Raw genomic sequence first — 18,849 nt, forward strand, 5'->3', positions numbered from 1 at the left:
TCTCGCTCACATATCCAGGTTAAAAGCTCTCATGAGTAAGTCCAGGTCTCCTATGTTAGCAGCTTGAAAAAGCTCCGGCTGGTCCAGCATGGACAGTGCTATCCGCAGGGCCGCCCAGATGTTTCCAGACATAACCTGGTGCGAAAGCTGCCGACTCCTGCTCTTCCTCTGCTGACCAAGAGCTGTCAGGAAATTACTGGCTGCCTCCCTGCAAAAAATCAAATAAAAGGGTGTTTCTACAACTATGGGCAATTTTGGCTCTGTGGACATTCAGAAAATATATATACATTTTTTACACGTTCTCGCTAGTTAGTCTACTAACAATATGACATACGTGCATTAAAGGAGAATTCTGTCATTTTTAAGTTCATATGAACATTTTTCCACTACAATGTCTTCTCAAATTATACATTGTTTTATAGCATTCTGTGGTGGAAATGACAGTGTTGAAAATCTTTGCAATCTAATTTGATATCTTAAATTTTAGTATTCTAAATACACAAAATTAAATAATATTTTCACATAATTAAACAAAAATCATGCACAAAGTAAAAATTTTTGCCAACTTTTAAAAAAAAAAACTTTTTTCAGCGTAGTAGATCTAATCAGCTAAGACCAAATACATTAACAATGCCATATCCAATTCCATGTCAATCTCTATTACCATGCAAATTTTTCCGAGAGTTGTCATGACAGAAATAATAATGCAGTTTCATATTTTAAAGATAAAAAATCTGAGTCTGGGCCAAGGGTATGATAATAAAATCTACACATAAAGACATCTGAAATGTAGCACAAATAAATTACAAAGGCGTAGTTTCCATAGTTTCCATAACCCTCATATCAAACAAACGAAAAAATAAATAAACCCTGGGACACAGAAGTACCAGTAGTTGAAGAAACATTCATAAATCAAGAATAAATGTTTCCTTATTATGTTGCATTTATTCAGGCATAAACACAGGATCAAAGTATTTATACAAAAAGTTGGGGAAGATGTTTTACATAATTTCCAGGACAAGCCCAACGCTCTGTCACAAACCTGTGAGCGCCCATATTAATGAAGCTGATGCCGAGGTTGTAACGTGAGCGGATGAATCCGGGCTGGAGCTCCAGGGCTTTGTTGTAGGCCTCCACAGCCTCCTCGCTGCGATCTCCATTAGCCAGCGTCGCCCCCAGCCGATTCCACAGCAGGTAGTCCTGTACACACCAACAGCAAAAAAAATTCCCTCTGGCTCAGTGTCATGGATCAAAACAATTATCACTCTCAAAGATTATGCAGTTACATTCAACCATGTTTAATACCATTAAGTGATGATCTGCTTTCTTTTAGGGATAAAACCATGAATTTGACCTTTAAGTGCGGTGACACGGTCTAAAACAGTGGTACAAAGAAGTCACAAGGAGCCTGGTATCAGAGTTTCACTTCCACATTGCCATTATCTTTCATGGTATTCACGCTCTGAGCCCCCCCAGCAGGCAAGCAGACATTACCAAGTCAAGCAGATGGGGAGGATTTTCGATTGAGTGTAAATGCAGTCTACACAGGGGGACAGAATTTGGCTTAGCAAGCATCAATCGTCGACAAGGTGACCCACAGGGTTCTGGAGTCAGCGCTCATGAATGGTAAAGCTCCCCCTCAAGTTTCAAATGAACTGTTTCAAAGATTTCGGAGGCCCTTCGTAAGCCCCAGTGACTTTCTTCTTATCTCCTTTGCCCTCTGCCTTTAGGGTTTCTGTATGATTTAGCACCAGTTTGTTAGTAGAGTACACTGAGCAGGGCTTTACCTCCGGCCGCACTGACAGAGCGGAGTTGAAGGCTTCCACCGCTTTGTTGAACTCGGAGCTGAGGTTATACAGCACTCCCAACCCCGTCTGCAGGTCTGGGTCAATAGCGTCCGAGTTCTGCTGGGCAGCGTCCAGGTACAGATCCTTCACCTCTAGCAGCAGGGGGCTGGAGCGGCAGAAGAGAGAGAGAGAGAGAGAGAGAGAGAGAGAGAGAGAGAGAGAGAGAGAGAGAGAGAGAGAGAGAGAGAGAGAGAGAGAGAGACAGATGAGAGACTCAGAGGCACTGCCCTTCAGGGACGTCCCTTCCAGCAACATCATCAAAATGTGTCATTTAATAGCTAAGAAAAGGGAAAGGGGCTCTCTAGAGAGACATTTAAGATGTGGTTCCAAGAACTTTCCATTAAGAGTTTGGAGCACTACATGTTGGGGAAAGTTGTAACCCTGTCACATAAAAATCACTTTAAAAATTAGGCACAGGAAATTGACCAGAGGTGACAGTAGAGGTTTTAGGATTTGTAGGACATTGAACATTTGAAAAATTATTGTATGTATCTGATCAGTTCTCTTCCAGCTTGTTTGATGTTTGAGAGAACAATGTTAAATTAATGTTAAGTTAAAAGGTCAAGGGGTTGAACTAAAAACAAGGCAAAATAATAATAATAATCATAATAATAATAACAATAATTAAAAAGATATGTATATATACATAATATTTATATAATAATATAATATATAGATATAATGCATAAATGGGGTTGGTATGAATGCAAATTATTAAATAATAATAATAATAATAATAATAATAATTATATGAGAAACAATTATATAACAATTACGATGGTTGTTTATTGTAATAACAACAACAACAATAGTAATAACACTAATAATCACCATCACAGACACACACACACACACACACACACACACACACACACATATACATATATGTGTGTGTGTGTGTGTGTGTGTGTGTGTGTGTGATGGTGATTATTAGTGTTATTACTATTGTTGTTGTTGTTGTTGTTACAATAGTACTGGTCAAAAGTTTGGAAACATGACTTTTTGAAAAAAGTATCTTATGCTCATCAAGCCTGCATTTATTTTATAAAAAAAAAAAAAATCATTTGAATGTACTTTTAAATATTATTCATTTCTGTGATACAAAGCTGGATTTTCATCAGCCATTACTCCAGTCTTTAGAGTCACGTGATCATTCAGAAATTATTTTAGTAATTCAGACCATTATTTTAAATTGTAATAATATTTTACAATGTCACTGTATTTTCTGTATTATTGATCAAATAAATGTAGGCTTGATGAGCATCCGAGATTTCTTTCAAAAACATACAAAATATGACCTCATACATCAACTAAAATGACCTGTTGGTTAGAAGTAACTGCAAACATGCCCAACACTTAAAGTTAGTTCAGAAAGGCCTAGCATTATTAGTTTAAAACCATTTATCTGTTAATATTTAGTTTCTACAGTAATGAAATTCATACATTAAGTGTAAGTTAAGTATCCAAACCAATATTGGGGCTGCATTCATTTGAAACCATACCAGCCATTTGAAGAGGAGTAGGAGAGTTTCCGTGAGCCAGGTGAGCCCTGCAGGTGCGTGCGGCTCTTCAGAAGATGCTTGTATTTGGGGTTGTGCCTTATCCAGCCCAGTAGCGCCTCACACGCGTCCTGCCTCATGCCCGTGTTGGTCAGGCTCACTGCCAGGGCCATGAGGGCCTGAAGGTTGTTGGGGTGGAGCTCCAGACACCTGCACACACATACAACAGGGAAGCATCTAAAGAACCGCTGCTTTTGATGGACACTAATTAGCTGTCTGCCATCATAATAAGAGCCAGCTGCTTCCTGATTAGTGCTGGTTTTAATTCATGGGTGGATGCTTGTGTCATCTCATGTGTCTGCATGGAGACTGTAAATACATTTCATAAAACTCAAATAAATCATTTGCTCAGTTTATGACGGAAGTCGCGTTCCCTGTTTTACAAGTGTAAGAAAAAAAACACGGTGAGGGTGACATCTGGATATTGTTTATTTCTGCACATTAGCCTCACGGGTGTATCAAAGAATAAATATGGAAATGCAACGATGCCAAATAAAAGCATTTTACTAGGTTGTCTTTATGAGAGTCAGTAAAAACATTTTCTCTTGTTGTCCACTGAAACGAAAGCAGTGCACATTGCTAATGATTTACCTGCTAAATCCATCAGAAATATAAATTCTAATCTAATCTGATCTGGTCTAATCAGATTATTAGGTAATAGTATACTCAACCACCCACCCCCACTCCCTCCAGCCAAAATCAGATGTCTGCTGTGTCCCGATTCACATACTTACACTATGTACTAAAAATAAGTACTTCAGTGTTTCTTATGAGTATGAAGTAACTTCAATTCCAGTCAATTCCATCAAGGGCAGCTAAAGTTCCCATAGGGTCATTCCAAACGAAAGTGAGCAACTAACTCCTTTCACAAATGGCCGTTCCATAAGTCCGTTAACATTTACACCTGACGATCACTTCAAGGAAGTAGTTTTACCACTTATGATAACCTGAGTGGCAAATTCTTGCAATTTATTGAAACTGAGGGTATTTTATTTGAGCGGTTACTTGGATTTAAACACATTAACCCAACTGGAAATATATTTTTAAATACATTTATTCAGCAAGGACACATTCAATTGATCAAAAGTGACAGTAAAGACACATTATTACAAAAAATGTTTGTTCTTTTTATCTATCTATTCATCAAAAAAAAAAAAAAATCTGTTTCCGCAAAAATATTAAGCAGCACAACTGTTTTCATCTGTGATAAGAAATGTTTCTTGAGCACCAAATCAGCATATTAGAATGATTTATAAAGGATCATGTGACACTGAAGAATGCTGAAAATTTGCCATCACAAGAATAAATTACATTTTAATAGAAGTTATTTAAAACATTTATAATATTTCACAATTCTATTGTTTTACTGTACCAACCACAGATGACACACCCTTTTAAAATGCCATATTAAATTATGTTTGATAATATCAGAGACGTTATAAAATCACTCCATTCAAAAGTGATGTGGATACATGGTACCAAAACACAGCTTTGAGAGTCACCAATGATTAACACATAGATTGGAGGTTTCATCCCGGTCGCCCAGAGGAACATTGTATGAGATTATGACCGGCTGTTCTATCCAAAATGAATGTAATCTCCCGAAGGCCTCTGTGCTTATGAAATGCAATTTTAATTGGATCACCGGGTTAATACAGTAGCCCTTTATCTCGAGCAGAGGAGGGCACAGCAGAGAGCTTGGTCTCATTTGGTGTCACAGATAACCACATGGAGGTGTTCAATTCAAGGCCTGTTCGACATTCTTCTGGTTGAACTTCCTCTCTGCATTAAACACTCAAGCAAACGTGCAGAAGGGTCTTGTTTTCGTTACTTACACTGTTTCTATTCTGAATGAGGATTCACTTTTAGATTAACCTTAATCTTGACTTGACATTGATGGTGATGAGAATTTTAGCTTTATCTCAGTACATACCTCGCAATCATCTAGCATACTTACTAATATAAACCAATTGTTTCTACTTATTTTTTCCCCCATAAACGTCAGTGTAAGTGTGATGACTCAAACTTAATGTGCCAAACGGCTATATGTAAAACATAATTTGCATATAATTCATGCAGGGATACTTCCTTACCTCTGGAGGGAGACAATTGCTGCCTGCTCATTCTCATTCTCTGCTTGTGTGGTTCCCAGCACCAGCCAAGCCTGAAAAGAAAATAGGTGCTGAACAATAAGCATTGGGGTTATCACCTTGACTCCGGTGAGGAGCTTCTATTGTGCAGGACCTACAGTGCTAACCTGGGGGATATGATTCATTCTCAAAGGACTGCGACTCACACATTCAACACAATGTTAGCGAGGAACTGAATGGATTTGTGTTGCTGCCATTACTTGGAGATAATGAAACACTGGATGTACTAAATACTGCTAGGCAAATATCCTATTTATTATGTGACTGACTGAATATTTATGCTATGACTCCTAAATGAATCATTCGTAAGGCTATGAATGAGACTAATTATTAGAAGCCAAGCTTATTAACTTTGTGTTGGAGGAAACTGCATTCCTCGTGACAAGCCTACAGTTTGTGAATACAATGAAAAATTTATTAATGAGCGTTATAAATAGAATATCTTAACATGGTTGGCTGAGTCTGTGCACTTAACCTGCTACAGTACAACGAGTATAGAGTTCTTGATGATATTTCACAAGCAAACTCTCCCCGAAATGCTATTTGCTTTGTAATATTATCAGGTGAAATTCATCTTTATTTGGAAACACAATCATTTAGAGGTGGGGTAATTCCAGGAGAAGAGGGATAATCCTTTCTGGGATGTAACTGAACTATTACATCATTAAATTGTCTGAAAAAGGGAACTCTACTCAGTCACAGGAGTGTTAATGGTTTGCAATCAGTCACTGTCAAGTATGATGTCTAATACAGAGCTCTTATTGGAAATTAGTGAGAACATGGAACCCCCTGCATTGGCTAATCATGCCATGATCTGTAAAAATGTTCAGTGTGGGCAAGAACAAAACTACCATTTATCACTGTATGTAGGAAAGGTATGACGGTAGTCTGATTGGCAGAACATGTGGCTTGCTGTTTTCAAGCTGTGCAGACGTTGATTTGATGAAAGTACCAGGCTTACTCTTGTTTTTTTAAAACCACTCCCTCACCTCGGAATCCTGAGGGTCCTGCAACACAGCTGCTTCCAAAAGAAGTACGGCGTTAGGCAGTTCTCCCTCTCTCGACTTGCGTAATCCTTCCTCAAATGCATTTGGCCAGTCTTTGAAAGGGTTATCTGTGTGGAAGTAGTATCCCTGAGGAAGAAATAATGGAAATAATTAAGTAGTGGACAATTTATGAAGGTTTTACATACTGGAAAATCGAAATAAATAGAAATATATGAAGGTTTTACATACTGAATAAATAAATAAATAACTGTTTAATCATTTTCTTGAATTGTTTCTCCTTTACCTTTTCGTAAGGAGAAACATTGGAGGGAATCTGCTGTTGGTCATTCTCTGTTAGCCAGTTCCTGCGAGCGAGTTCTTCCCACTCTGCCTGCATCTTATCCCAAAACTCAGTGTCTGACTGAAAGAGATTTAAGAAAGGAGTCAGAAAGAATAGCTATACTGTAAAAATCATATTCTTGGAAAAATAAGAAAGACATGTTGACACAATGTACAGTATCAAAACGGTTGTTCTAAAATATGAAAATAGGTTTTATATATCATTCTGTATTTTTTCATTTAACCAATGATATTACATTCAGCGACTCTTAAGTGCATTACAAAAATCAATATTAGCTGAGCTGCAGTGTGTACAGTAAATCGAATGAGCAGGAACATCACAAAACTCCTTCCACATTCACTTTTCAGCAAAAGCCAAATTGACAGTAATTCTTTAAAATATATATATATATTTTTTTTTTCTAGCAGTTGGATTGATCCATATATGTGGTGTCAATATAACCTTGGCGCTAGCAACATCAAGGTTGTGGGTTTGATTCCCAGGAATCTAACATACTGGTCGAATACTCCAAAAACTTAAGAGATGCTGAAATACCAATTTGTTCTCAAAATGCATTAATTTACAGAAATTTAAGCCAACTAGAAATGTTATATGCAACCAGCCACACACACACACACACACACACACACACACACACACACAAAGTTTATGCTAGTTTCAGTATTGTTGTTGTTGGTTTTTTTCTCTCACAGCGTCCAGAAGAGCAATTCATGGCGAAAACTTCTTCCGTAATATCAAGCTCTGGGTAAATCTTAGTATTTAGTCTGGTCTCCGCAGGTGTGCCGCACTTATGAACGTCTCAAATCTGTATCAACATGCCTCTGAACTCTCTGTGCTCAGCAATCTGAATAATGAATCACTGTGCTGAATACTGATCGCAAGAGGAGACTTACACAGCCACGCAAGCAATCATTCAGCTCTCAGCCATCTAGGACATTTGGAAATCTCATCTAAAGGGTTTGATTAATCAAAAAAAAACAAAAAAAAACTTTTGGATAGCATTAGCCAGCACACTGAGTGCACTGACACAAAAGGACAAAATGGTAGAACACCATTTTGAAATGTATATATATATATCACTTAAAATCTTGTTAGTCAAAACCTCACACATCACTGTCATGTGTAATACAATCAGAAACGACAGGAGTATTTGTTGAAGTCAGCTACCAATCGATACAGGTCACGAGTCCCAGTATCCCTTCATTAGGGCTCATATTCAGTTGAAAAGCACTGCTGTAGCTTTTCAAAAGCCCTCATGGCATGATTCCCTCAGAGATTGTATTTATGATGAGGGTTTTCAAAGAATGTTGTGCGACTGAAAGTTGATGAGATGTTATTTTGTTCAATGACACATCTTTTGTTGAGGAGATAAATGGCCCTCCGTGTTTTATGATGGGCAACAGCTTTGTTAAGTGGCCAATTACGGTAATTGGATGACCCACCCCCCTTATCACCCCAATAACTAAGCACAGAGAGAATCCAACTAGTCAAAGGTCAGTGTTGAAGACTCATTATCTCTCATCCAGAAAAAGACTGCCCGACTGAACTTTTTAATAGCCAGAACATTTGTGTTCATATAAGTACATCCTTCGCAGCACACATCTTCACGGAACACATCAGAGAGATTTTCTTGAATCCACTATGTTTTTCCGCTATGTATCTAAATGATAGATCCTCTTTTCAAAAACTTTAGCAACATTAAATTTGTTAAAAAAAAGTTTTTCATAAATTCTGTCTTTATTTCCTCACCCGGCCTCAAGTCTTTCCAGCTTATTTCTTCTGTGAAAGTGATATCCAGGCCACTTTTTTGACAATAAGGCAACATCACAAAAGAAGTGTTGTTACTGTTGTCTAAAAGTTTAAAAAATCTTTTGTTGGTAATTAAAATAAAGCTTAAAAATGATAAATATTGGATGGTAAAACTTAGTTGAAGTACTAAATTAATAAAGCTGAAATAAAAATAAAGTAAAGCTTATATAGACAAATAAAAAAGTAATAATAAAATGAAAACAGAAAATATAAAAATAAAAACTATTAAATAATCAAAATATTAAATAATACTATAATAGCATATAATACTAATACTAAACACATTGTGCAAAAGTAGACCATTCAATATTTTTCAAGTCTGCTAATCCAAATGATAGGTTTGTGTAAGAAAATGCAAGTTGCAAAATTTAAGTCATTCTTCACTGAAAATCAAGATGAATGTGGTCTGATTCATGAATTGTTCTTTTGAATCAATGAATTGGTTAATCTGGTTCACAACCTTCACCAATCCTGAAAGCATCTTTGAAAGCTCCAGGCACCAAAATTTGTGATAGAGATGGGTGAGCTATTACTTTACCAACTTTGGTCACCTATTTTGTGCAAAGCACCTGGACAATTTCTAAAAATATGTCTGATTGGAATATATGTCAGAAACACTGAAAAAGATCCATGAAGAATAATGAGAGCTATGTTATGACCTCCCCTGAAGCAGTAACTGTGTAAGGAGCAGAGAAAAAGCATTCCTGAACGTGACATTGTCTGTCTTTCAAGACTGGCATCTTTCCTTCAGAGTTCTTTTACCTCAAACTGCATTGTTCGTCCCTTGAGAGATTGTGATACAGCTCTATAAGTGCAAAAAAAGTCTGAAATGTTGTCAGGAGCTCAGCAGGCCATGGCAGAGGCCTTAACTGATGGCCCCAAAGGGGGTCAGTGCTCTTCCTCATTTTCAAACAAGAGACACATGATCAAGGCCATGCTGTTCCACTGGGGTGAGAAAGTCTTTTCTAATTGGTTCTTGTTTCTGAAATAGAATGCCCTTTGTTTCATAAGTTTGAGACCTTTATTTCTATTTGGACGGTACACAAAAGCTTAGTATTTAAACCCTGGAAATAGTGAAAAGCTCTAGTATTTCTGTTAGTTTCCAATAAAAATGATCTAAGCATCCTTAAAATAAGATACATTTACATTAGAAGCAAAACTGTATAAGATTCAGGAAATATATCTTGAATTTAGTTTATTATTTTTACTTAGGTAAAGTTGTTTTTTCCTCCTGTCTATTTTAACCCTTAAACGCATACCTCGGGTCTTTAGTGACCCAGGACGTCATTCACTACCTTCTTCCTCATTCATTTTTAAAATTTAGACATGAACCTTCTTAGTATTCCTCAGTCAACTCATTATAAACAACATAACAAGAAAAAGAAAAAAAAAATTATAAAAGAATGCCCATTAATTTCCCATTATATTTTTGTAAAAATTGTGTTTAACAGTGCAAGTATGTATTTTTTCTGCACAGCAATTCACCTTTATTCCACAACATGGCAATGTCTGATACATAATGATGAAGTGACGTTTCACTCGTAAGAAAACAAAAGAATAGGAAGTATCATCAGCAAAACTTGAAATGGCTCAGTAATTTACTGCAGAAATAATATAACTGTCACAGCTACTTGATGGTGGATCTGGTGAAGAAGCTGTTGAAAATGATAGTTTTGAGAATATGTCTGAGATGGCGAATATGAGCCAGATGCTGAATGTACTGTAACTGGGAAATGAGCTCTGGCAAGGACAGTGATGATGGTATAAAACATCTGTTCAAACGGAACCCTTCCAAGCACCAAAAGGTTACAAAATATGCTTTATTTTATTCTTCTATAATTGTTATTCTAATATCAGGAGAGTTTTATATTTTTGCGACATGTTAGATATGGATCCGGGTCGCTAAAGACCCGAATATGTAATAATGATTGGCGAAGCATACATGCATTTAAGGGTTAAGGATACAACTAGGTTGTAAAGAGTGAATGCTCATCAAATACAATTGTTAGATTATAAAATAACAACCTTACAAATAGTATATAAGAGGGGTGTGGGCAGGTTTGACTTGCTGTCCAGAATAGGAGAAAGTTGGGGTGGTGGATGCAAAGAATTATTTGAACTCTCTCAAAGACTAACTCTTTAATAGAGGAGCAAGTGAATATATTCATCTCATAATTACAAACTAAAAGAGACCAAGGGTCAGTTCATGATTGGAATGATAAAACCCCCTAAGACAGACGTGACAAACAATTAAAAAGCTTGAGTGTGACACTCATACATAGAAGTCATACAAATTCCAATGAGGCTTCTACTAAACTTCTGAACAATAACTTCTGACAGTTTTGAACATAATAGGAGTCAACAAAATCATCAGGGCAAAAACTGAAGTAATCCATATTGCACTTACTATATCTTACTACACTCACCTAAAGGATTATTAGGAACACCTGTTCAATTTCTCATTAATGCAATTATCTAATCAACCAATCACATGGCAGTTGCTTCAATGCATTTAGGGGTGTGGTCCTGGTCAAGACAATCTCCTGAACTCCAAACTGAATGTCAGAATGGGAAAGAGCGTAGCATGGTTGTTGGTGCCAGACGGGCCGGTCTGAGTATTTCACAATCTGCTCAGTTACTGGGATTTTCACGCACAACCATTTCTAGGGTTTACAAAGAATGGTGTGAAAAGGGAAAAACATCCAGTATGCAGCAGTCCTGTGGGCGAAAATGCCTTGTTGATGCTAGAGGTCAGAGGAGAATGGGCCGACTGATTCAAGCTGATAGAAGAGCAACTTTGACTGAAATAACCACTCGTTACAACTGAGGTATTCAGCAAAGCATTTGTGAAGCCACAACACGCACAACCTTGAGGCAAATGGGCTACAACAGCAGAAGACCCCACCGGGTACCACTCATCTCCACTACAAATAGGAAAAAGAGGCTACAATTTGCACAAGCTCACCAAAATTGGACAGTTGAAGACTGGAAAAATGTTGCCTGGTCTGATGAGTCTCGATTTCTGTTGAGACATTCAGATGGTAAAGTCAGAATTTGGCGTAAACAGAATGAGAACATGGATCCATCATGCCTTGTTACCACTGTGCAGGCTGGTGGTGGTGGTGTAATGGTGTGGGGGATGTTTTCTTGGCACACTTTAGGCCCCTTAGTGCCAATTGGGCATCGTTTAAATGCCACGGCCTACCTGAACATTGTTTCTGACAATGTCCATCCCTTTATGACCACCATGTACCCATCCTCTGATGGCTACTTCCAGCAGGATAATGCACCATGTCACAAAGCTCGAATCATTTCAAATTGGTTTCTTAAACATGACAATGAGTTCACTGTACTAAAATGGCCCCCACAGTCACCAGATCTCAACCCAATAGAGCATCTTTGGGATGTGGTGGAACGGGAGCTTCGTGCCCTGGATGTGCATCCCACAAATCTCCATCAACTGCAAGATGCTATCCTATCAATATGGGCCAACATTTCTAAAGAATGCTTTCAGCACCTTGTTGAATCAATGCCACGTAGAATTAAGGCAGTTCTGAAGGCGAAAGGGGGTCAAACACAGTATTAGTATGGTGTTCCTAATAATCCTTTAGGTGAGTGTATATACATATTAATATTACATTAATATTTGCGATTTCATGTCCATCATAATTACTTAACAAAAAAAAAAAAAAATGAATTGATCATGTACTCTACTGTTCCTTCAGTAGCTGTATTTTCCCCCAAAAAGCAGGAACTTTCTGTCTGAGAGTTTGGTTGGTTGAGCATATAAAAAAAAAATTGACAAGCTGTCAAGTCCTGCTGTTAAAACCGATCCCTGTCATTTTGCATCATTTGAAACGTCCTACATGTTCGAAGATGGAAAGGATCAGAAGATGGATTTTGAATTACTGGATGTGTGCTATTGTAAATCTAAATCCTATGTTCAATCATACTATTCTTTCTTTGTGAAATAAATGCTATTACTGTTTTGAAGAGACAAGTAATGACCCAAAAGGTTCCTTGCCAGCACATGGTATTTATATATCATTATATTCACAATTTATGCTGTTATTCACAGCATAAATCCGTACATTTAACACACCTTAATGTTGGCCCTGGCCAGCACAGAGTCAGCCAACATCCTGCATTAACCTCCCCTGTCTGCCTGCATGTTTCTAAAAAGAGCAGCATAATTTCAGCTGTATTCTGTTTCCTGCAACCCGACATCCTCCCCTAAGACTGCGGGGCGTAAAAATTTATTTTCCATCTATCTTGAATCTTTATTCAATGCTCAGTAAGCAGCCCAGCCCGGCGTTTCTCCATTTTTATTCATTTTGGGCACCAAGCTATTTCTTCATTCAGGACATCAACAAATGAAAATGATTGGAAACTGGCCTCACTGTCCCAGAAAGTAGCTTTCTGGATAATTCAGGTCTCCATTCATCTAATAATCATATTAAATATATGCAGTTACTTATAGGGGGGCTGGAGGCATAAGGGCAGCTCTCAGCGTGCAGGCCAGAGTTCCCGTAATGATCGAAACTCAAGGATGGTGCTATCGATCAACCCTCCATTTGTTCCCATCGCAGCCTTAGAATCACTACTTACTGTACACTAAGTCCCGCCCCCCTCCAACTCAATTCCAAACCGAACATCATCTCAGACCTATAGCTGTAATAGCCGTTGTCTTGAGGGCTACGAATAGGCAAAACACCCAGTGATTCTGTGCACAGTATAAATTCTGCATTGAGTGGTTCCTCATACTGTAAGCACTGCTCTCACTTTTAGATATGCACTTCCTCTTCCATTATTCATCTGTTCTTACAGATCCCCCATGTTTTTGCCCTTAGCACTCTACCTCTCCAACACATGTAATACAATAGCAAGTGCTATTCTGATAAGTGCAACAGCAGACACTCATCAGAACAACATAAACTTTTAAACAGTGAGACTCTTAACACATTAAGTAGACTTATCACATTGTGATGTAATACATGCTTTTTATTTGCAAGTTTTGGTAACTATTTTGTGTAATCAACACTGAAAATCAATCGTTTAAAATTAAAATGAATAAAATAAGATAAGATACAAATTTTAAAGACTCTCTTACCCAAGCACAACTGCTGAAAATGCTGATATAAATTTAGCTGTTATATCAAAAAATTGCTTTCTGGTTGAATAAGAGATATCGTGTCTAGATGTTTTTTTCCCCCTGAGTGATAGGCCTTAGAGTAATTTCTTCCAATGCATCAGCGGTTGTGATCACTGAAGCAGAGGAACTGATGTTTGATAGCAGGGTCTCCAGCTGAATTAGCCCATATCTAGTTTCTGAAAGCACAATACCTTCTCCTCTGCCACCTGATGCTGCATGACTGGCCTATTTTCTCCTCTCAATGAGTAATGGAAAGTTGTTATATGGTTCAACTTATTCCATGAGCAACAGTGATGACATTATAATCAATCAATTATTGAGTGAGGCTAATTAGCATCACATTGTACTCGTGACAGACAGCAGACGGTTTTTAACTCGTCCAAAGCCACAAAGGTGAGGCCTGATTAAAAAATTCATTTTAGCAGTAGAGAGCACACCTTGAAGTTACTTCATGTTGATTTTTTCAAATGTTAAAATATTTAAAGTGATATGTCACCCAAAAATGAAAATTCCATCATCATTTACACACCCTAATGTCATTCGAAAACTGTATGACTTTCTTCTGTATTCTTATTTCTTTCTTCTATGGAACATAGAAGATATTTTGAAGATTATTGGTAACCAAACAGTTTTGGTGGCTGTTGACTTCCATTGTACGGACCAAAAAAAAAAAAACCTCTCAAAATATCTTCTTTTATGTTCCACAGAAGAAAGTCATACTGGTTCAGAATGACATGAGGGTTAATAAATAATTACCTTCCCAAAGAGTGTACAAAGGTGTTGACCCTTGGAAAATTCATTTATTAAAACTTTATATTTACTGATTAGTGCTGGCTAATATTAGTGTAGTATTCTCAGCTCCAGTTCACTGCTTTTAGTATACATTTACATTTACAATGTAAATGTAAATGTAGTATACAGTATTTAAATCCACTCTGCAGAATTATGTAGATTTCCCCCCAAAACTGGAATAGAAAAGGTGGAAAATGTCTGTAGATTTCATCTTTGTCTGTTGATAAGTTAATAAACATAGATTTTGGAACATTTTTACAGTAATGTAGCATTGGCTATAAACACACTAGCAAGCAAATACACTATAGTACATTTACATTTTACATTTATTCATTTAGCTGACGCTTTTATCCAAAGCGACTTACAATTGCTATATATGTCAGAGGTCGCACGCCTCTGGAGCAACTAGGGGTTAAGTGTCTTGCTCAGGGACACATTGGTGTCTCACAGTGGATTCGAACCCGGGTCTCTCACACCAAAGGCATGTGTCTTATCCATTGCGCCACACCACCCCACAGTAGATACTGTAAATATACTATGGTACCTAATAAGGCCCGGTTTCACAGACAGGGCTTAGATTAAGCCACGATTAGTCCTTAGTCTAATTAGTGTGCCTTAAAAACATTACTTGTGTGCATTTTAAAACAAAATAATGGCACAGATATTTTTTAAGATATATCAGTGCAAGTTGCTTTCAGTTAAAACAGCTCAAACATGCATTTTAGTCTGGGACTAGCTAAGCCTTGTCTGTGAAACCAGGGGCTAAAAGTGTAAAAAAGCAGATGTTATTTACACCGAATGTAAATTTTGGTAGATACTATTTGCACCTAGTATCATAGCAACAAATAGTGCAAATAGTGACAGATGCTATTCACAAAATGTGCAAATTAATGTAATATGCTATTTGTACAAAAGGTTAAAAAGGTAAAAAAGTTAAGCCACGGTCAAACTAGACTTTGAGCATGCAAAATTTGCAACATAATTCAACATAACTTAATTCAAATAATACATCTAAAATGTAAATATATGCAATCTACTCCACTTTACTGCAAAGCTGCAATACTCGAGATGTAAAGAGGTCACGCTGTGACATATCAATATTCTATTGGTTTTACAGCAGGTAGTCAACCAAAATGCCTATTACGGCCGCCGCAAAAATGCAGCGTTAAATATGCCTTCATATCAGTTACATGTCTGTACATCTTCATGTGATACAAAATCGCAGTGCAGAGTTCTTAAAACTCAAAGAACTTTGGAATGCAGCTAAATTCACAAGAGCTTGTGTTTCCTGTCTAGCATGCATAATCTGCAAAGTCTATGGAATAAAAAGTGTAGTGTGACTGCCCGTTTAGTCAAGTCAAGTCAAGTCAAGTATATTTGTATAGCGCTTTTCAGAATAGAGATTGTATCAAAGCAGCTTCACAGTATTAAATTAAAATAATAGAACAAGGTTTGTTTCTAGTGGAATTTATTAATTGATAACATCAAATTAAATATCCCCAAAATATCCCCAACTGAGCAAGCCAAAGGTTTAGTCACGTTAAGTTACATTTATTTAAATAGGGCTTTATACAATACAGATTTTCAAAGTAATAAACGGGAAAACAACAGTGTTAATGTTGCAAAATTCATTAAACATGAAACAAATTCAATTTCAGCCGTAAAGCAGCTCTACAGAAGACAATAGTGTCAATATTTAGCTCAATTCAGTTCAGTGCGTCTTTGAAAAAAGCCTTTGTCAACAAAGTTGGCATCTTGCACTCCATGTAAATAGTAGTGGTTGACCGATAATCATAATTTTTTTCAAATAAAGAGAAGGTAGTTAATTTTATATATAGTACACAGTGAAAATTACATATGTTGGTGTTCTCAGCGCTTTCAAAATAAAAGTCATTTTGATCATGATAACTTTAAAAATGCCTAATATCGGTCTATACTGTATACTGGCCATGGCGATATATTGATCAACTACTAGTATGGTGCTGGCCATTAATGCCCATGACCCATGAGACAATGATTGTGATGCTCATAGACATTTTTAACAGACGCTTTTGGCTTACCTCCACTGCTGCCTTAGCTCTCTCAAACTCTTCCTCCAGAGACTGGTTTCTGGACAGTGGTGTGCTACCCCACCTTTGGTCTTTGCTCAAACGGCCCTGTCAAACACAGGAGTCAGAGAGAACGTGGTCAGCCATCTCTCAGTTACTCTGACATGAGAAAAGGCCCTGCCCTTGCCAAACCCCCGATGCCAGAGGCAAGGAGAAATGCCAGCATTAGCAGCACAGGGTTTTCTTGTTTAATTTCTTTCTCTCTCTTTCTCACTCTCTTTTGAGGTCCTGCTTTCCACACCTAATGTTCTCACCCTCACAATGGCTCTGGACTGGCTTGTCATGCATAGCGTGTTGCCCTGCCCATGCAAATCTGAAAATAGCATGGCAGGAGACCTTTGCTCAGCATGTATTGTCAAATACGCACCATTTTCAGCACTGTACACCTGAAGACATGCTTCACATGCGGCAAAGCCATTCACTTTGACTACACTGCTGTGTGTGTGTGTGTGTGTGTGTGTGTGCATATCACACAGCAATTGAAATCAAGCTTATTTGTTTTACTTAAGTTTTATTTTCTCAGAGTCATTAGCGGTTAGAGGGTGACATATTGGCATAATAAACAATAGGAACCGTGTGTTTACATTTGCTGATGGCTCAGTATGTTAAAACAAACCGTCGCTGCCCGATGAAACTCACGTATGTCCAAAACGGTTACTTTTCAGGAAGTGAAAAAAACACCATAATTTCAAAAGCAGTTGAACGTAGCGTTGTCATACTTGGTACGGCATCTTTAAATGTATCCATATTCTTGCCCGTGTAATGATATAGTCCACATTTGACCAAAATCGAGTTTAAATGGACATACGTGCATATTTTACAGTAACGGTGGTCGATACGCGTTCTTCCGATCATTAGAATGGCCAAGTCGCGTTTCATATTGACAGATGAATAGGCTACGCTCAGTTTATTAAATACGTCTCAGTTTAAATGTATCTTGCAAACTTCATATGATATATGAAGGGACAATTAATAAATACACTCATTGCTGACCAGCCTATAGGCGAACTAGGCAATTGCCTAGAGCGGCACTTTTGTAAGGGCAGCAAAATGTGTGCCAATGCCAACCGGGAATGAACAATTCACAAAATAGGCTAGGCTATGATAATCATACATAATCAGAGAGTAGCCTTTTTCTTTTCGTTTTGAATTATTTCGTTTAAAGAATTTTCAAGCTTTGTGTATTGGATGTCATTCTCATGTCTGTGTGAGGCATACACTGAGTTTCGTTAAGTTAGGATGAGATGCGCTTAACGTGCAATGCAAGTGACCGCGCGGGCGCCTCCATGATTATATTGTCTGCTATATATTTGCTGCTTATATATTAAATCCACTACAGGCAATTGGCTGATGAAAAATTTATTAAAAATAAGATACAATTTATACAAAACGAAATTCACTTTCAAAATTCACAAAACAAAACTTGATGAAGTGGTCAAAATCATGTCTGACCCGTCTCAAATGTGGCATCCTATTACTCGTGCTGTTCACTTTTCATACTTTCAACAGTATAGTAGTAGACCTACAGACTCTATTTGTACAAATTGCTGCACATTCATTTAATTCTGAATTTTGCACAAACAAGTTGAAAGGCTTCAAATCAAGTTCACGGATAATTGTGCGTGCATTTATTAATCATGATACTAAAATCATAACAAAGTAGGCTATGCTATGTACAAAAAAACCAGCCATTTCTGTTTTTTTTCTTTTAAACAACAAAAAAAAAAAAAACAAGCTGCACCCTTTTTTTTTACATTTCATCTTTCATTCCGAAATAGAATAATGAATGAACGAAAAAGTACACGGACCCAACATGGCTATAGCCTTTTTAGCCGTTATCAATCTAAATTAATCTCGTTTTTAATTTAACTTAATTTTATTTTTCTTTATTTAAATTTCGTTTTTCTTTATTTAAATTTCGGGTTTTTCTTTATTTAATTTTCGTTTTTTCTTTATTTAAATGTCATTTTTATTTATTTAAATTTCGTTTTTTCTTTATTAGGCTAAATTTCATTTTTTCTTTTTTTTAAATTTAGTTTTTTTCTTTATTTAAATTATGTTTTTCTTTATTTAAAATTCGTTATT

At 37.1% G+C, this 18,849-nt stretch overlaps 1 protein-coding gene across 3 annotated transcripts in view; it reads right to left on the reverse strand.

Moving 5' to 3' along the window:
- Positions 1-6: 6 nt before the first annotated feature.
- Positions 7-18,849, reverse strand: part of pex5la (peroxisomal biogenesis factor 5-like a) — a gene marked incomplete at its 3' end in the record, with an annotated part of 87,447 nt that continues 68,604 nt past the window's right edge. For all 3 annotated transcript variants that reach the window (XM_084425611.1, XM_084425612.1, XM_084425610.1), the window contains 8 exons: positions 16,717-16,812; positions 6,847-6,963; positions 6,546-6,689; positions 5,500-5,570; positions 3,350-3,556; positions 1,788-1,953; positions 1,043-1,200; positions 7-208 (listed from right to left, as the gene is read on the reverse strand). In XM_084425611.1, the coding sequence (XP_084281737.1) occupies positions 7-208; positions 1,043-1,200; positions 1,788-1,953; positions 3,350-3,556; positions 5,500-5,570; positions 6,546-6,689; positions 6,847-6,963; positions 16,717-16,812 (1,161 nt within the window). The remainder of the gene's footprint in view (positions 209-1,042; positions 1,201-1,787; positions 1,954-3,349; positions 3,557-5,499; positions 5,571-6,545; positions 6,690-6,846; positions 6,964-16,716; positions 16,813-18,849) is intronic.

This window comes from Rutilus rutilus, assembly GCF_951802725.1.
Source record: "Rutilus rutilus genome assembly, chromosome: 12".
Lineage (NCBI taxonomy): Eukaryota > Metazoa > Chordata > Actinopteri > Cypriniformes > Leuciscidae > Rutilus > Rutilus rutilus.